The 16,558-nt window shown below is 46.0% G+C and overlaps 1 protein-coding gene across 17 annotated transcripts in view; it reads left to right on the plus strand.

Annotated features, from left to right (window-relative positions):
* Cfap45 (cilia and flagella associated protein 45) overlaps positions 1-16,558 on the plus strand; it is a 36,603-nt gene that overhangs the window by 9,393 nt on the left and 10,652 nt on the right. For 2 of the 17 annotated variants that reach the window (XM_029567240.1, XM_017800059.2), the window contains exons 2-7: positions 6,879-7,004; positions 9,378-9,520; positions 11,740-11,884; positions 12,235-12,402; positions 13,482-13,660; positions 14,800-14,929. In XM_029567240.1, coding sequence (XP_029423100.1) covers positions 6,963-7,004; positions 9,378-9,520; positions 11,740-11,884; positions 12,235-12,402; positions 13,482-13,660; positions 14,800-14,929 — 807 coding nt within the window. In that variant the 5' untranslated portion in view covers positions 6,879-6,962. Of the gene's footprint in view, positions 1-1,107; positions 1,202-1,306; positions 1,552-4,248; positions 4,697-6,410; positions 6,579-6,789; positions 7,005-9,377; positions 9,521-11,739; positions 11,885-12,234; positions 12,403-13,481; positions 13,661-14,799; positions 14,930-16,558 lie in introns of those variants that run through there. The other 15 variants (XM_017800055.2, XM_008840830.3, XM_008840831.2 and 12 more) reach the window with 15 other exon arrangements.

The raw sequence follows: 16,558 nt of genomic DNA on the forward strand, positions 1-16,558 counted from the left end.
TTGCAGTTACCTCTCTTGGCCTTTGTTTCTTCTTTGGTTATAGAGCTAGTAAATGCCCTAGAAAGGGATTGGATCCAGAAGGAGGTAGAGTGGAGGAATTCAGGAAAAGAACTCAGCTTTCTGGCACAAGCAGCAGTAGGTAGCCCTGTCTCCCTTCCTCCACTTCCCCAGGGTTTGTCTGTGTCTTTCAATGGTCAGCTTGGATCAAGGTTCAGAAAGACAAGCTCTCAGAGTTTGAGTGCGATTTGGGGTTTTGAGAGAGGTTTGGGGGTAAGACTGTAACTCACAGAATCATAGTCACCAAACACTCAGAAAATCAACACCTGAGAAAGAAAAATGACCTGGATGGGGGAAGGTTTTGTGAGAAAACCTCCAAGGAACATGACTCCAAGTCATTTTGGTCCCTGCAGATGAGGAGGCATGGGGCCCACTGCCAAACTGGGAAAAGAGTATAACTCCTGCAAACACCTAAGTAGAAAGTGCTAAAGGGCACTTGGTTCTCCAAAGCTGGTCTGTGGATTTTAACTTCGTTTAGGTAGGATTTAAATTTTTTGCTTATTATTTATTGAGATTACTTATTGAATCACCAGCCTCAGTCTCCCTGGGCTGGGACTTGCATCCCAGACCAGAACTGCAGGTCAGGGGTCCATCATTAAAGAGACAGCTTCTGAGACTGCACACATATATTAGGGGCTAGAAGTTCTTTCTTTGGTCTAGTCGGACTCCCTCCTATTGTGAAATTTGTATGGTTTAATGTTACTTGCTTCTCTGCAGACTGAACTCTCATCAGGCTTGGTTTGGCTCCTTCTGGGAGCTGGGTAACGGTAACCACGGTAACCTAGGGTGCGTGGAAAGGTCTCTGGAGGAAAACACGACCCTGGGCCTGGCTCTTGGAGTAGCTGGCAGTTAGGGCCTCCTAGTCCTTTAGAGTTCGAGCCCTGACTTGAATTCAGTCAAAGCCAAAGTGAACAGCAGGGCGTATTCTAGCTGCTCGTCTTTTAGAGCCACGTTCCCACTCCATCGCTGGGCGGGAAAAGCTGGAGGGGAGGGGTTCCTGTTTCTACTGGCCTCCCGAGCTGGGAGGGGCGGGGCCGGTCCAGGGCGGAGCCAGGACCTAGAGCGGGCTCTTGGTTGCTATGGTAACGCGTCACTGTGTAGGGAGCTGGTAGAGGTGCCTGTGGCAGAGGCAGCAGCCGAGATGGTGAGGCTCTGTGTAGTTGTAGCTTCTGAGTCCTGAAGTGGATTGGGACTGAGGGGGTGGAGCGGGGGGTTGGGAGGGCAGAAGTGGGAGAAGCGGGGACTGAGGCGGACAGGAAGTTCTGGGAGTAAGGAGGACTGCTGGAAACGAAGTACAGGAAGTCCTGAGGAGGACTCAAAAGAAGAAATAGCCGTAACTGGCCACCGATAAAGGTTGAATGGGGGGATGTGCCACACCTTCCTCCATCCCTTTGGGCTGGGCGCTCGCGGGTTGCGGGGTGTGGAGAAAAGACACTGGTAAGGCCAGATGATGGACTCTAGTACCTGTTCTGTTAACTAGCAGGGTGATCACGGGTAAGCCACCTAGTGCCCCCGGGCCTCAGCTTTCACTTGTGTTAGGATGGTTTGGGATCACTCTGGGAATACTCAGTTCGTAGCGTTGTGACAAAGTGAATGAATGTGTGTGTGTGTGTGGGGGGGGGGGTCCCAGGTTTGTAAAGTCCTGGAGAATGACTGGGATAAGTCTGACAGTGCTGAGATTTCTTAGCCTGGGGAGGACTTTCATGGTTGTGAAGGTTGACAAGCAATGCCTAGGAGGAGTTGTGAAGCCTGGGCCTGAGTGTGTTGGTTCAGATGGATTAGGGGAGGCTGAGGACAGGTGTTGGAGCCTACTGGAACTTACTGTGGAATGTCTAGCAACTCAGTAGGCAAAGGTGGCTAATTGGGTTGTGTTAATGGATACCAGGCTCAGAGGCTGCCTTGGTTTTTTGGGATTTAGAGGAGTTCAGAATAACTTGGATAATTATGAAATAAGTAAGTCTCCCATAATGAACGTTCCCATCTTTTGAAGACTCCCTGAAGTGTAGCAATGGGGGTCCCTTTTTGCTTATGTATTTTATTTAATTCAGTGTCTCCCCTTCCTGCAGCACAGTAGTGTATGTATGTATGTATGTATGTATGTATGTATGTATGTAGTGAGGGTCTGGCACCATGCCTAGCATCTTAAGGACATGTGGTAGATGACAACTTCCCTTTTGTTCTAGTTTAAAACTGTCCTATTTCAAAGTACCCATGAATCAATCAGTAAGTTGCAACTGGACGTGAGGACTGCATAGGTCCAAGATCAGAGATTACCACCCAAAGGCCACTCAGGACAGGGGTTTGACCAGCTGGGTAAACCAGTATGAAATTCCTTGGATAAACTTGGGCATATTGACACCTTGGAGAAGCAGTGAGCTTGAGCAATCACTGATAGGTCAGAGGTAGGTGTGTAGTGTGTGTGTGTGTGTGTGTGTGTGTGTGTGTGTGTGTGTGTGTATAGTGCTACTTAGAAGCTTTGTTGAGACCAAGGGAGAATGAGAAGAGGTCGGGGGAGACTCACAGGGCATCCAGGACTCCCACAAAGATAATAAGAGCATCCTCTAGAGGGAGAGGCAAGAACCTCAGTATTAACTCTGTTGTCATGTTCAGGTCATATCCCACAGATAGGTAACATGTTTCATTTGAAGAAAGAAAACAGACAGGTGGATCTCTCAGATGTGTGGGTACCCTACCTTCTTAGTGATGAAGACTGAGGAAAGGAAGGTAGACCCAGGCCAAGACTTCAAAGCCTGAATTTGCCAGCCTGTGGTGACTCTTTACGTAAAAGAGGAACTAGATCCCAGAGCAGGAAGGGCATCTAAGAAAGAACATGCCTTTGTCTTTGTTCAGTTGACAGGTGTTACAGTTACGTCAGAGAAACTCCACACCGACCTATTCCAGCTCTGGCCAGCTTTGTCTTCCTTGCGTTTGAACCAAATACCCTAGATCATGACATATATAACTGGGTTGTTTTTAATGGGCTGCACTCTTTTGCCCTCAGAGTCAGGGAACCAGGGCCACTGTTATACTTTGTTTTCAACTAAAAATAGTTTTATTGTTTTTCCTGCTCATAAAATAGTTACCTATTCGTTGCAGAAAATTATTCAATATAAGAAACACCTCAAAGGGGTAATACTCTCCTGAAATTACTGTTAGGTGTTTTTGTAAAGACTCTTTATGTGACCCATTCTAAGTATTCACTCTCCACATGTATGAACATGTTTATGTGGGTGTGTGCACATTTGGAGGCCAGAAGTCGTCTGATGTCATTCTCAAAGACTCTCTATCCCTATAGGGTATCTCATTGAGCCTGGAGTTAGGCTGGTTGGCCAGTGAGCCCCAGGAATCCTCCCTTGTCTTCTCCCCAGTTCAGTGACTACAGATGTGCACTGCTATGCCTGGCTTTTATGTGGGTGCCGGAGATTTGAACTCAGGTCTTTATGCTTATGTAACAAGCTCCTCACCAATTAAGCCATCACCCCAACCCTCCATACAAATGTGTTTACAGGAATATCTATATATTTCTTAAAAATATTTTTTCTTCAAAAACTTTTTTTTTTGTTTGCCAGTTTCATGTATTTATAAAATGAAGTTGAGTCATTTTCACCCTCCATTCCCTTCACATTCCGTTTCCCCTGCTGTTGAAAAAATGTTTTCTTAAGAACTTGATGTGTTATGGTGATCTCCCTATCTGGTCTCCCTATCCATTTGGATTAGTTAATCTTTCTGCTCAGAGTCTCTTGTTCTGGCCAGATTCTTGTGCTCCTTGGATGACCTGGTAAGGTGGCGGGGTGAGGGGGGGCGGTCAGCTGGGTCACCAAGATAAGCATGTTAAAGCAGGGCTTGCATGTTTATCTGTGCCCAGTCAGTCTTTATTTTCCCCAGGCTCCCTTGCCCCATCAGCTGTCAGGAGCTGGCGAAAGCTGCTTTCCCTTCCAGGGCTGTCTCCCCCGAAGCAGGACTAGGCAGGCTTCTGTCTGCCACTGCTCAGCTTCATGGGGATATTTATTTGGTCATGCAAGAAATAAAACCAGCCCTTCACCTCCTAAAAGAGCCTCTTGGCTCCTGCTCTAGTCCACAGGGATCCAACTTTCCATTTCGGCTTGGTTCTTCATTTTTTTTCTAGTGTTTACACAGTGACCTCCCTGGTCCTTCATGTTACTCTTGGCAAAATTGGTTATTCTAACCTTGGGGTAAGGCTTGTGGCTTCAAAGTCAGCAGTTCTCAGATGAGGTTTTCTTAGATACCCAACCCTAGTGCTCAGAGCTTCCCTCTGGTCTGCTCAGTGGCTACTTTTCTGTGGTCATCTGCTTTCCTTCCTCTGTTCTGACTTCTAGGTTCAGGCAGTAGATTATTTCCTGTGGTGACTTCCTCCAGCCTGGGTACTAAGAGCACAGGAAAGAGGAGATATAGTCCCAACCCTGAGGGACCTGCAGTCTTGTGCACAATGCCACACACAATGAGCCCTTGAAAAGAAACAGGAAAACAAATGCAAAACAATAATAATACTTTCCATCTGTACTCCAAAGCCCTTTCAAAGACATGATTATCTACAGTGCAGACTGCATACGTGGTCTGGAAAATGTGGACTGGTGGAGTGACATGGAGTCACACAGATGCAATCCCCAGAGATATTCATGTGAGTCTGGACTCGAGTCCTTGACAGGACATCTTGCTTATTTTCATTCCTTCTTTTGCATCAGCTGCATGCTGGGTTCCTGCTACGTGTCAGGCCTGGCACCTTTTCCTTAATTACGTAAAGAACTCACACAGTCCCTCAGGATCTAAAGCCTTCCACCTTTTCCATTTATTCCCACTGCTTAGCCTCAATCCCACCTACTGCAGTTTCTGTTCATTTCCTCTTATTCTATTTTCAGTGGAAAGGGAGCATTTACTTACCACCCACCATAAGAACCCATCAGAGACTGTTATTAGGTATCATTGGGGATTCTATATTTACCTTTTAATAAATCCAGCCTTTTCTGCTCTGCTGTCTTGGGGCTGACTGAAGATGTAAAGGGAGGTCCCCTCTGTGAGCCTGACTGTGCTGAGCAGCTAGGGAAAGGCACACACAGCAGTGCTCCCTGTTTGGAAGAGAGCCAGCTAGAGAATAAGTGTCCAATTTAGTGTGAAAATCTCACACAGGTGGAACACATGCTGGGGAGGAGGTCTGGTTGGTAATGGCAGATCAGCGAGAGCTAGCAAAACACTGTCCAGTATTTAGTGACCTAGAATGCATGGTCCTTTTCTCTGTTTACTCTGTCCCCTTGGTGGCTGCTGATTGCCAGACATGGAGGGACCCAGTGTGTCTAGACCATTTCCCTAAGTTATCTCAGCTTAGAGAGCTTTGGAGAGGTGGCGTGGGTTCCTCCAATGTAATGTTTGAATCGGCTTTAGATTAAGCCTACAGTCATTCAAAAGCCCTGGTAGAAACGGCTTCCTGGACATAGATGACTACTCTTGGAGCCAAACTAAAGCTGGACTGAGCTTTGGGACTGGAGGCTGTGATTAGCTGGGTTCTTGGTTCTAAGCAATCAAACTGGAATTCTTATTTAAGTAGGAGGGAACACACTAAGGCATTTAGAGACCTGCTTCCAATTTTGAACCAAGAGAGAAACTAGGCTTGGGAAACAGAACCAGAGGGAGCCTCTTCATCTGGAACCAAGGCCAAATCAAAACTGAGAATTGATCTGGCATAGGCCCTTAATACACACCGCTCTCCAACACTGCTGGCTTGGATGTGGTCCTTATCAGTGTTGCCCCAGACACTGGGGTTGGCTGCTCCTGCTGCCTGTGGCAGAAAGGCTTTTCTTGTTCTGCCTCTTGCATTGCTGGTTCCCTAGTCACTGTCAGGTTAGGGTGATCTTATTGGCTCAACTTAGATCCCTTGCTTGACTAGGAAGGCAAATACCTGGTGTTTTCAGCCTTTGTTGTTGGAGGCGAGCCTTGTTTCCCACAACCATTACATGGGAAGAATTTGCTGAACATAGAAAAATACAGGCACATTGAATGACATGGTGGCTATCATACCTGGATTAGCTGGTTGTAACTGGCAGCCATTCTTTATCCATCCACTGTCTAGAGTTTGTTAGCCACTACACACTGAGCAGGGCCAATGTGCTTTTGAATCATTTTTTATTTTTTAAAATATTTTTTAGAAGATTTACTTATTTTTATTCTACATTTGTGCTTGATACCTGAAGAGACCAGAAGAGGGTGCTGGGTCCCCTGGAACTGGTGTTATAAACAGTTGTGAACTTTCATGTGGGTTCTGGGAACCGAACCTGGGTCCTCTACAAGAGTGGCCAGTGCTTTTAAAGGCCAAGCCAGCTCTTCATCTTTTATTTCCTATGGGCTCTAGGCTGCTCATGAGGCATAAAGGGGTCAGACATCATGTCACTTGTGGAAGGGCCCTGGAGCTCAAGCTGAGAAGACTGGAGGTGAAGATGACATTGTACATTCCTGGGAAGGTAGCTTTGACAGATCATTCCTTGGGAAACTGGAACTGCGCAGGCAATGAGGTGAAATGTTGCTCATTCCTGTTCTGTCAGTTCCTCCATATTGTGTGACTGACTTGGCCTTCTTCAGCTCCCAGGACTATAGAAATCTCCTTTTTGCAGAGCTAGCATGCCTTGCTACAGGATATCCCTGTGGGGATGCTGTGCCCCCACATTTCAGGATCTATACAGATGCTTTTTGTAAATGGTTTTCTCACTGTGCTCATCCTTCTAGACCTCAGCATGGACTGGAGAAGTGTTTGATGCCCGGGATCTGGACGTCCCTGGGTACTGATGACCCACACTTTCTGCCTCTTTCTGTAGCCACTAAGCACAGATGACACCTCGAGTTCTGCCTCCACTGCTTCTAACAGATCACGGAATAGGACTCGCTATCGGACCAAAGCCATGAGCTCTGAGGTGGATGAGAGTCTCTTTGGCGGTGTCAAGGTAACTAATTGTCACCAGGGAACTGCCACTTAGATGACAGTGGTCCAGACCAGTGTTGCTTAGGACAAAGCTTGCAGTGGTCACACAGCCAAGCTCTTATGGGTAGTTCTCAGACCAAAGAAACGGGAGTTCTGAGGTACTAGCTCTAGAGTTCTGATGTGTAGTGTGTTCTAGGTAAGCAGAGGCTCCTGGATTCCTGTACCCATTAAAGTCCCCATTTCTTCACAGAATAACAGTACAAAACAACACATGCTGTTTCCCTCCTTCAATGCCCTGCTGCTTGGCTAAAGCAATCACTTAGCTTTGGGAAATGAACAAGTCTCATCCAGGTTAAGAAGCTGACAATTCTTTTAGTATAGAAAAGGAGCGATTAGAGAGTTGTTTTAAAAAATTCTGGTACTCATGGTGATAGGTGAGAAGGAGGGAAAAAAAGAATGAGACTTGGAGAGTAGAGCAGGGGAAGTTTAGGAGAAAGCAGAGAGGAAGAAGCACATGGGCAAGTAGGGTGGGTTGGGGAGAGCAGAACTGGTCTGTCCCTGCCCCTCACTGGCCTCCTCCTGTGAATGGGAGAGAACTTTCTAGAGGGTTCACTTAGATCTCCCACTCCCCAGCACTTTTTCTATTGGTAAAAGAATCAAATGAATGCAATTTCACTTATAGACTTTTTTGTTGTTATTGTTGTTTTGCTGGAGGGGAGAGTGTTGGTTTTGGATCCACGTGGAATTTTCTAGACAAAGAGGTTAGGAAATAGGCAAGTGCCCCGGGAGTAGTCCTGCTGGCTAATAAAAGAGGCAGTCCTTTTCCATGCAGGCCCAGTTTCTTTGACCTTATGGGTAGATGAGAGCCCAGGAAGTTGGCGGTAGGGGGCAGAAGCGGTCCGTGGCATGCCTGTGCTGTGCCCGCCTGGAAGCACATATGAGCACCAGGCGGCAGCAGCACTCAGGACAGCGCAAAGCAGAACTCAAGACAAGGGAGGCCACCCCCTGGCCTTCAGACAGGTCCCAGGTACAGCACCTAGGACATCTAAATTCTCCTGGGTTTAGAAATTCTCTGAAATAAGTGATTATATTTTCTCGTTATCTATTTCACAGAAAAATATTGAAAACCATTATACATGTGATCTGTATTCATTTTGCTGAATTCTAACTCATTGACTTCTTTAACCAATTCTGGTTTATTTGAGACAGGATCTTGCTATGTCGCCTAGGCTGATTTGAACTTGCAATCCCCCTGCTTTCGCCTCCCAAGGGCTGGGATTACCCCACACTGGGCTCAACCACGTTGGATTTGTTGTTGTTGTTGTTTTGTTTTTGTTTTTTTGAGACAGGTTCTCCCTGTAGCCGATTTTTTTTTGTTGTTGTTGTTTTGTTTTTGTTTTTTTGAGACAGGTTCTCCCTGTAGCTCCAGTTGTCCTGAAACTTTCTATGTAGACTCGTCTGACCTCAATCTCACAGAGATCCACCTGTCTCTGCCTCCCAAGTGTTGGGATTAAAATGCATGTGCCACCATGCCTGTCTGCATTAGATTTTAAGGACAGGTTTCTGTCAGGCCACTTAGCTATGCCTAACTCATTCAATATAGCTGTTTTGAGGGCTTAAAATATACATTAATCATTAGACATGACTAAAAATTACTATCAGAATAGGGCAAATTAGTCTGTAACACATTGTATTGCTTCAAACTCAGTGTGGTCAGATGTGGTGGTGCACTCCTTCAATCCCAGCACTCAGGAGGCAGAGACAGGAGGATTGACTTCAGTTTGAGGCTAGTCTGGTCTACATAGGGAGTTCCAGGCTAGCTTGGTCTACATAGGGAGTTCCAGGCAAGCCTGATCTACATAGGGAGTTCTAGGCCAGTCAGGGTTATACAGTGAGACTCAGTCTAAAACACACACACACACACACACACACACACACACACACACACACGCACACAAACAACTCACTATGTGGTTCAGGAATTGCACAAGAAGATAAATGTTCATGGAGAGATAAGAACCTAGACACCAAAATTTACTTTTCATTCCTGATGATTTTAAAATGAAGACAGATGAGCACGATCACCCTCTCTTCCTTCTACCCCTTGCCACTGTCCCTAGCATCCCCTAGGAGGGATGCCTGCCTGAGAATAAAAGGCCTAGTTCTCAGAAGAGCTGACCTTACAGAACTCACTAGCCATGTTCTGATGAAGAGCACCAGTCTGCTTTCCCATCACCCTGGCTATTCGTGGTGTCCTGTAGTCTGTACCCGAGCCGAGCCGGTATTTCCTGCTTCCGGACTGGATGGAAACCCCAGGGAAGCTGCCCTTGAGGTTAGGCTGGATCAGTGGGAAGTGAGATGATCAGTTCAAAAGTTTTCCTCTCTGACCTCATAGCCATTGGCCCATGGCCAGAGCAACAGCCCCATCGTGCTGCTCCGTGATAAGCATGCCATCCGGAAAACTCTCAATGCTCTGGGTGTGAACCGCAAGCCAGAGACCATCCAGCTCATCACCCGGGACATGGTCCGAGAACTCATGTGAGTCCCCAGGGCACAGTTCTTGAGCTCCTGGCTCAGTCCATACTGCCTTCGGGGAATCTGTGCAGGGTGATGGGAGACCGTACTGGTTTCATCCGGTCAGCCTCACTCCTGCGGCTTTCCTATTCATCTCCTTTCTTTTTCCTCTTTCACTCTTGATTTTTGTTTTGTCTGTATAGCTTTTCTTAAATTAATGTTTTGGTTACCGTGCACAGAAATGGGTTTCACTGTGACATTTTCATGTATCTATATGGTCATACTTTGTCCTTATTTGATCTTTCCCCACTGCCTTCCCTGTCTTTCCCTCTCCTATTCTTGATGGCCCCTTTGCTCCCCCAAATAGTCCCCCTTCTGCTTTCATGACACGTATATTTTAATACCCTCTCTAGTTCCCCTTCCCCGACTTTGGACCTTTTCCTGCCCTCTCGGAACTCCCTATCTACTTCATGTCACACACACACACACACACACACACACACACACACACACACACACACACTAATCTGCATATGAAGGAAAGCATGCAGACACTATTTCTGCCTTTTGTTGCAGGGTTCCTCTTTCTCCATCCTGGCCTCTCTCTTTCCCCCCTTGTAGTTATCATTACATTGACCTTCATTCCCAAACTGCTCTCCCTCTCTTATGACTGTAAGCTCTAAAAGTGCCTGGTAGAGGGGTGCTGCTTAGTGGGTCCTTCTAAGTCCCTATTAATGCCCTTGGTGAAGGGAAGTGAACCGGATGAGTCACTTCCTTTAGACAGCATCAAGAATCTGAAGCAAAGGGAAACTGACCAGATGCCTAATTAGTCCCCTGGCTCCTTCCCAGACTCTGAGGCTATCAGAGGAATTCACAGGGGTTCCTCAGGTTCCTTTGGGGTTAGCTCAGTCTTGCTTCCTGACTGGAGCAGCACCATTGGTCCCTCCTACAGGGTGCAGACTGAGCTCAGCCAAGTGCAAGGAGTGAGTGTTGTGCTTGGTTTAGTGCTTCACTCTCTCTAACCCTGCCTCCCACTCTGGCTACACGGCTTAATGACCAAGTTCCCAGAAAACCAAGGCCATGGCTCATGGCTCAAACTGGAACCCAATGCAGGAGCTAGGCTTGACTACAGCCCTTGTTTAGCTGAGGCTGGTCAGCCCTAGCATCTAAAGGCCAGATGTGGGCAGTAGCTGTGTAGCCAGGTCTCGGCCTGAAGGAGGAATACTTCTTGAAGAGGTCTCTCTGCAGACTCACTGGGGTCCAGGGCTGGTCATGTTCTGACTTAGAGTCATTGTCTTAGATTCAGACCTCTTTGTCATGCCACACCTTAGGTTGTTTTGGGTCACGCTACTTGGTGCAGTATAAGAGTTTGACTAATATGTACATCTACTCACTCATTCTGTCTACCTCTTGGACAACCCCTCCACTAGTTATTAGGTGAGATTTCACTTCCTGTCTCAGACTGCGTCTTATTGCCATGCACCTGTTAAACTGCCTCACCCAGAAGCAGCTTTATTCCCATCCCTCAACTACTCCCTCCCCCATCTTTAATGTATGTCATTTGTTTGTAATCATTATAATTAGCTATAGGTTTGTTGAATGCGTTGGGCAGCTACAAGGAGAGGTCTATAGACATGTCTCCAGCAGTTGTCGATCAGAGATTTTAATTAATATTTAGGGTTCAAAGCTTCTGTCTAGGCTGGATGGACAGGGATGTTTAGATTTCTCACCAGCATCCATTTCAACCTGGTCTGGCGTCCCCTTGTCCTGTTTATGCATCAGGAATAATCTATTTTTAAAGTTCGATTCAGCAGCTTTGTTGAGTGCTCACTTGATGCCAAGTATTGGGTCAGCTATTAGGCTACCAATGTGGTTCATCCTGAAGGAGCTTGAAGGGAAACAGGACTTGTATCATTAGTCCTGATGCAAGGTAGTAAAATGGAGCCAGAGTGTGGTTGGGGCTCAGAGGAGGATGTGACCTCTGGGGCTCCAGAGCAGGGTGGACATACACAAGGAAGGGTCTTAGACAGTTACACAGAGAAGGCAGCATGAGAGCTAGACTTAGAGAGAAAGGTTTTGAGATGTTTCTTTTAATCTGCAGCACCATTTGTTTTTCACCTGGAACCTTTTACTCTAGTGGCTCATGAAGTTGCAGCTTCTTCTGCCTTGGCATAGTATGGGAAGAAGAGAGCAAGGAGCTTGGAGCCTGCTCTGCTTCTTAACTCTGATCATTCCTGTGTCAGTATTCCCACAGATGATCCTTCTGGGGAATCCCTGATCATCAGCCCTGAGGAGTTTGAACGGATCAAGTGGGCATCCCAGGTTCTGACCAAAGAAGAACTGGAGGCCAGGGAGCAGGCTTTCAAGAAGGAGAAGGAAGCCATCATGGTAGCTCACTTTCCTAACCTTGTATTGGGTAGACGGGTAGCAGAATAGCAGCATGTAGTGAGGAAGCCACTTTCTCACACCAATGGAGATGAACTCCAGTTAGGGCATCCTGGAACAAGGCATGTATGTATCTTTAATGAAGAAATGTTGGAGGATGAAGACCAGAGGGAAATCCCTGAGATTTGGGAGGGGTACTTAGGTCACTGGGAGGAATGAGAACAAAGCCAGCCTGTGAAACCTCTCTGTTCTGATGTCATGGTAGGCTGAGGAGAAATCTTCCTGGGTTACCTCTGCTAGGCAAGCTAGTTCATGGGGCATAACCTCCACGAATCCAGGCTGGTCTCCCTTAGGACGCAGTGACAACACGCAAGAAGATCATGAAGCAGAAGGAAATGGTGTGGAATAACAAGAAGCTGAGTGACCTGGAGGAGGTGGCCAAGGAGCGGGCCCAGAACCTCCTGCAGAGAGCCAACAAGCTTCGGATGGAGCAGGAGGAGGAGCTCAAGGACTTCAGCAAGGTGAGCCTCTGGTCTCTTCCTTCCCTCTGAGGACCCACTGCCACTCCCTCTTTGCTCTTATACACGGATAAAGTGAGGGACTGGTGGGGGTGGGGCTTGCATGGGGAGGAGGAGAGGCGTACCTGCTGGTAGTTGCTGTGATCTGCTTGTCTTATGACCTAGAGTAAGTCACTTGCCCTCCCTGAGCCTCATTTCTTTCATTCATAAAATAAGGATGGTAACACTACTTAGCAGAATTATTGGCAGCGTTAAATAGGCTAAGATATGGGAGAGCCTTTGTGAACTGTGACTGATAAATATGCAGATCTTGCTTTTATTTTTATCTTGCAAGTTCAAGTGTGGCCACAGATGGTGGTGGAGGCAATAGGATTCATTTTGAAGTGCCCAGAGTGCTTCCTTTAGCTGGGAAGATAAAGACCAGGGGCTTATTTGAAATTCAATTTTGTGATTCATTTGCATGTGGCTCACTTCTTGACCAAATGAAAAATGCTGACTCCCCAATCCCTTCGCTGATTTCCATCTCCCAGGTAAATCTTTTCTATTTATATCTCCTTTTATTTTCTAGGACTGTTACTTCCTGGTTCTTAATGATGGAGTCATGGTTTTCCATGTATTTTCTGTCATATTGGGGTCTTCCAGTGGTGGCTTGACCTCTGCTAGAACATTTTAGCGTCCCTGTACTTAACTTGGTGTTCCTAATTGGGACTGCAGAACTCTAAAGTTGTACGGAAATTCCGTGTGCATTTATGTAGGTAAATATGATAGAGGGGAGGGCTCATGATTTACATCATATTCCCAACACCTCCCAAACACTACAATACGGTGAGCAATGCTCTTCTGGGTCTCTTCTTGCACAAACTCTAGTTCTTATAACAAACCCAGTAAATGTTTGAGCTACACTGTGTTAAGGGGCAAACATCAACTGTTCTTGTTTCTTTGGACTTGTGAGCTATGATGCTTAGCTCCAGCACATTCAGGGCCTTATTCTTCTCCCTTTTCTTCTCCCTCATGCCCATAATGCCTCCCTCCCAATCCTTATTCCCAGGCCTAGTACCACATTTTTTCTTTCCATTCCCTAGATCATTCTGAATGCCAAGTGCCACGCCATCCGGGATGCTCAGATCCTGGAGAAGCAGCAGATAAAAAAAGAATTGGATGCAGAGGATAAGCGGTTGGATCTGATGATGGAAGTGGAGCGGCAGAAATCCATTCAAAGGCAGGAGGAGCGGGAAATGAAGAGGCGGGAGGAAAGAATACGGTAGGTAAAGATGTGGTTTTGGTATTTCCCTTTCTAAGTAGTTTCTGTGTGTCCTCAGGTCCATGTAGCAAAGAGGGAAGGGATGAGACATGGTCGCCGGGACTATTCGCTGTCTCTCGTCCCTTATGGAGCAATACGGAGGATCATACCACTTTTAAAGCTTGTTTCCCAGATCCTCACAGGTGCTTCACAATTTGCCTCAATTCAGTCTCATTTCTCAGTGCTTCCTGCCATCCACTCTGCACTTCTTCAACATGCACAAAATCTGCAGACACAGGCCCAGCAAAGGAAAACTCTGCCTCATTAGGCAGCTCTAATGATTTGACCGGGTCCTTACATTGAGCCCAAACCTGCTTCCAGGCAACACCTGCTTATTTCATCTGTCCTATGAAGTATTCACATGTTCCATCCAGATATGAATTTCACATTCCTTCCTCTTGATTTGTATCTTCCCCTGTCTTCTCCCATTCTTCCAGCCTTTACTCCTGCCATAGGTCCCGGATGCTTCCAGGCTTACTGACATGCTTGTAATATCCTAGGATCATTGGCAGGCAGTACTGATTGTAGATTCAGTCTCCCTGAATTTACTGTCGAAAAGAGGAGTGCAGGGCTCAGTCCTGTCTGTCATCAGCTGAGAGTCCTCTGTGTAAGCTTGTGTAAGAAAGACAGTTGGCAGACTAGGCACGGGAGTTGGGTGGGAAGACAATGTAAACTGAGTGACAGGAGAGGCACTAAAGGAATTAGAGATCCTGGACTTTAAAAATCTATGAAGCCGGCAGAGGAAGCTATCTTCCCACACGATGAGAAGAACTGGCAGGTAGATGGATTTCAGAAGCTTGTTAAATACTAGAAGGGAGAAGGTGGATTACGATGTGGGGTAACTCCTGGGCAGACATATGAAGAAGGGGACTTTTAGGAAAGGGATACCTCAAACCTAGAACATAGCAACATGAGGGACTGTCTTCCAGGACACTCTAGGGAAGAGCTTTGGTCTGAGCCCAGGAAGCACATGCATTGTCAAAGGGACACTTGTCAAATGGTGCCTGAGAAACCTCCTATCTTGAGGCTGTTTCAGTGAAGCTGGGAGCAGATACTTGGACTCTTGATTTCTGAACCATTGTGGTCCTATTTTCTCCCAGGGGAAAAAGGCACATTGTGGAACAGATTCAAAAGAATGAAGAGGAGCGATCGCTGCTTGCAGAGCTTCGTGAGCAGGAGAAGGAGCAGATGTTGGCATATCTGGAGCGACTCCAGGAGGAGGATCTACTGGTAACAGGGCCATCAGGCCATGCCGAGTTTCACCAGCAACAGCAGCAAAACCCTTCAATATTTGAGGGTTCAGGGTGTGGAGTGATTTTTTTTTTTTTTTTGACAGGCACATGATCATTTCACAACATCACCACCATCAGCTTTTTAATTGCTTTCTGAGACATTTATTTGGCCATGGCATCATGCTGGGGCTGAGCTGTGATTTGGATAGATATTGTCCCTGCCTCCTAGGGATCAGGGGTTTGAGACTGGCCTATCAATGTCAACACACACCTAAAGGAAATGTATGCTTGTTTGCTCTGTACAAGTAAACACAGGGATAATTTACAGTGTCTCCTCAATCACTTGGGGGATATTCTGCACTCGATAGATGAACACGGGGCCTTAGTTTCAGGCTCCCTGCTGTCACCTCATTCAAAGTACACAGCATCCCATCATCATTAATTGTGTTGTGAAGCCAAACCTTTTATTCTTACTAGCTTAAATAAAATTACTAGGCATCTCTACTGAAAAAAACAAAAGAAAACAAACAAAAAAACCTGATGACATACCTTCTTGAACTTTATAAAGCTGAAAAAATTGTCTTTTATTTGCCTTATCTGGTCTGTTACAATCACAAAACCCTGTAGCACAGCAGGGATACAGCACGCATTTAATTTTTTTTTTCTTTTTCCACGGGTGTGTGTGTGTGTGTGTGTGGGTGTGTGTGTAATGTGCATGTGCGTGGGCACACGTGTGGGTGTGTACATGTGGAAGCCCAAAGTTGATGTTAGGAATCGTCCTCAGTTGCTCTTCCACCTTATTCATTGAGGCAGGGCCTTTTAATCAAACCCAGAGCTCACTGATCCAGGCAGAGTGCTCAAGGGATGCCCTGTCTCCACCTTCCCAGGCTGGAATTACAGGTGTACTGCCACGCCCACCCGGCAGTCCTGAGGCTTCTGTGATAGGCACTCTAGTTAATCCTCAGGGTCCTCATGCTTGCGTGGCAAGTGCTTTACCCACTGAACCATCTCCCTATCCCAACAGCAGGCGTTTGAGTATCCATTTTTTATAGCCTTTGTTTTTTTTTTTAATTTTGAAAATTTTACACTCAGACAAAAGTTGAATTGTAGCACGCTCTTTACTTTGATTTAATGACGATTAACTATTTGCCTCCATATATATATATATATATTTGTTTATTTTGTTTAAACTATTTGTGGTTGTAGACATTTTGATGCTTTGTCAGTAAATGCTCCAGCTTACATCTCTGAAGAACAAGAACCCACTTACATGCTGACAATACCATTATTATGTCCTCTATCAAATCTTTTCCTCCAATGATTCTATAATATCATCTAATGTTAATCGTTATTCAAATTTCCTCCATTGTTAACAAAAAAAGTTCTTTCAAGTATTTTCTCCTTTTTCCAAATCCACCTCTAATCAAGGCTTTTACATTGGATTTGGTTAAGTCTGTCGTCTGTTTTGATCTAGAAATGCTCCCTCATTCGTTGGCTCATTCATTTTTTAAGTATATTTCTACTTTAATGGATACATAGCAGTTGTGCATATTTGTGGGCCACAGTGTGACAATTCTATGTGTATAAGATGTATAATGCTGAGATCAGGGTAACTGGTATACCATCT

This window comes from Nannospalax galili, unplaced genomic scaffold (assembly GCF_000622305.1).
Source record: "Nannospalax galili isolate Female #2095 unplaced genomic scaffold, S.galili_v1.0 scaffold579, whole genome shotgun sequence".
Taxonomy (NCBI): Eukaryota; Metazoa; Chordata; class Mammalia; order Rodentia; family Spalacidae; genus Nannospalax; species Nannospalax galili.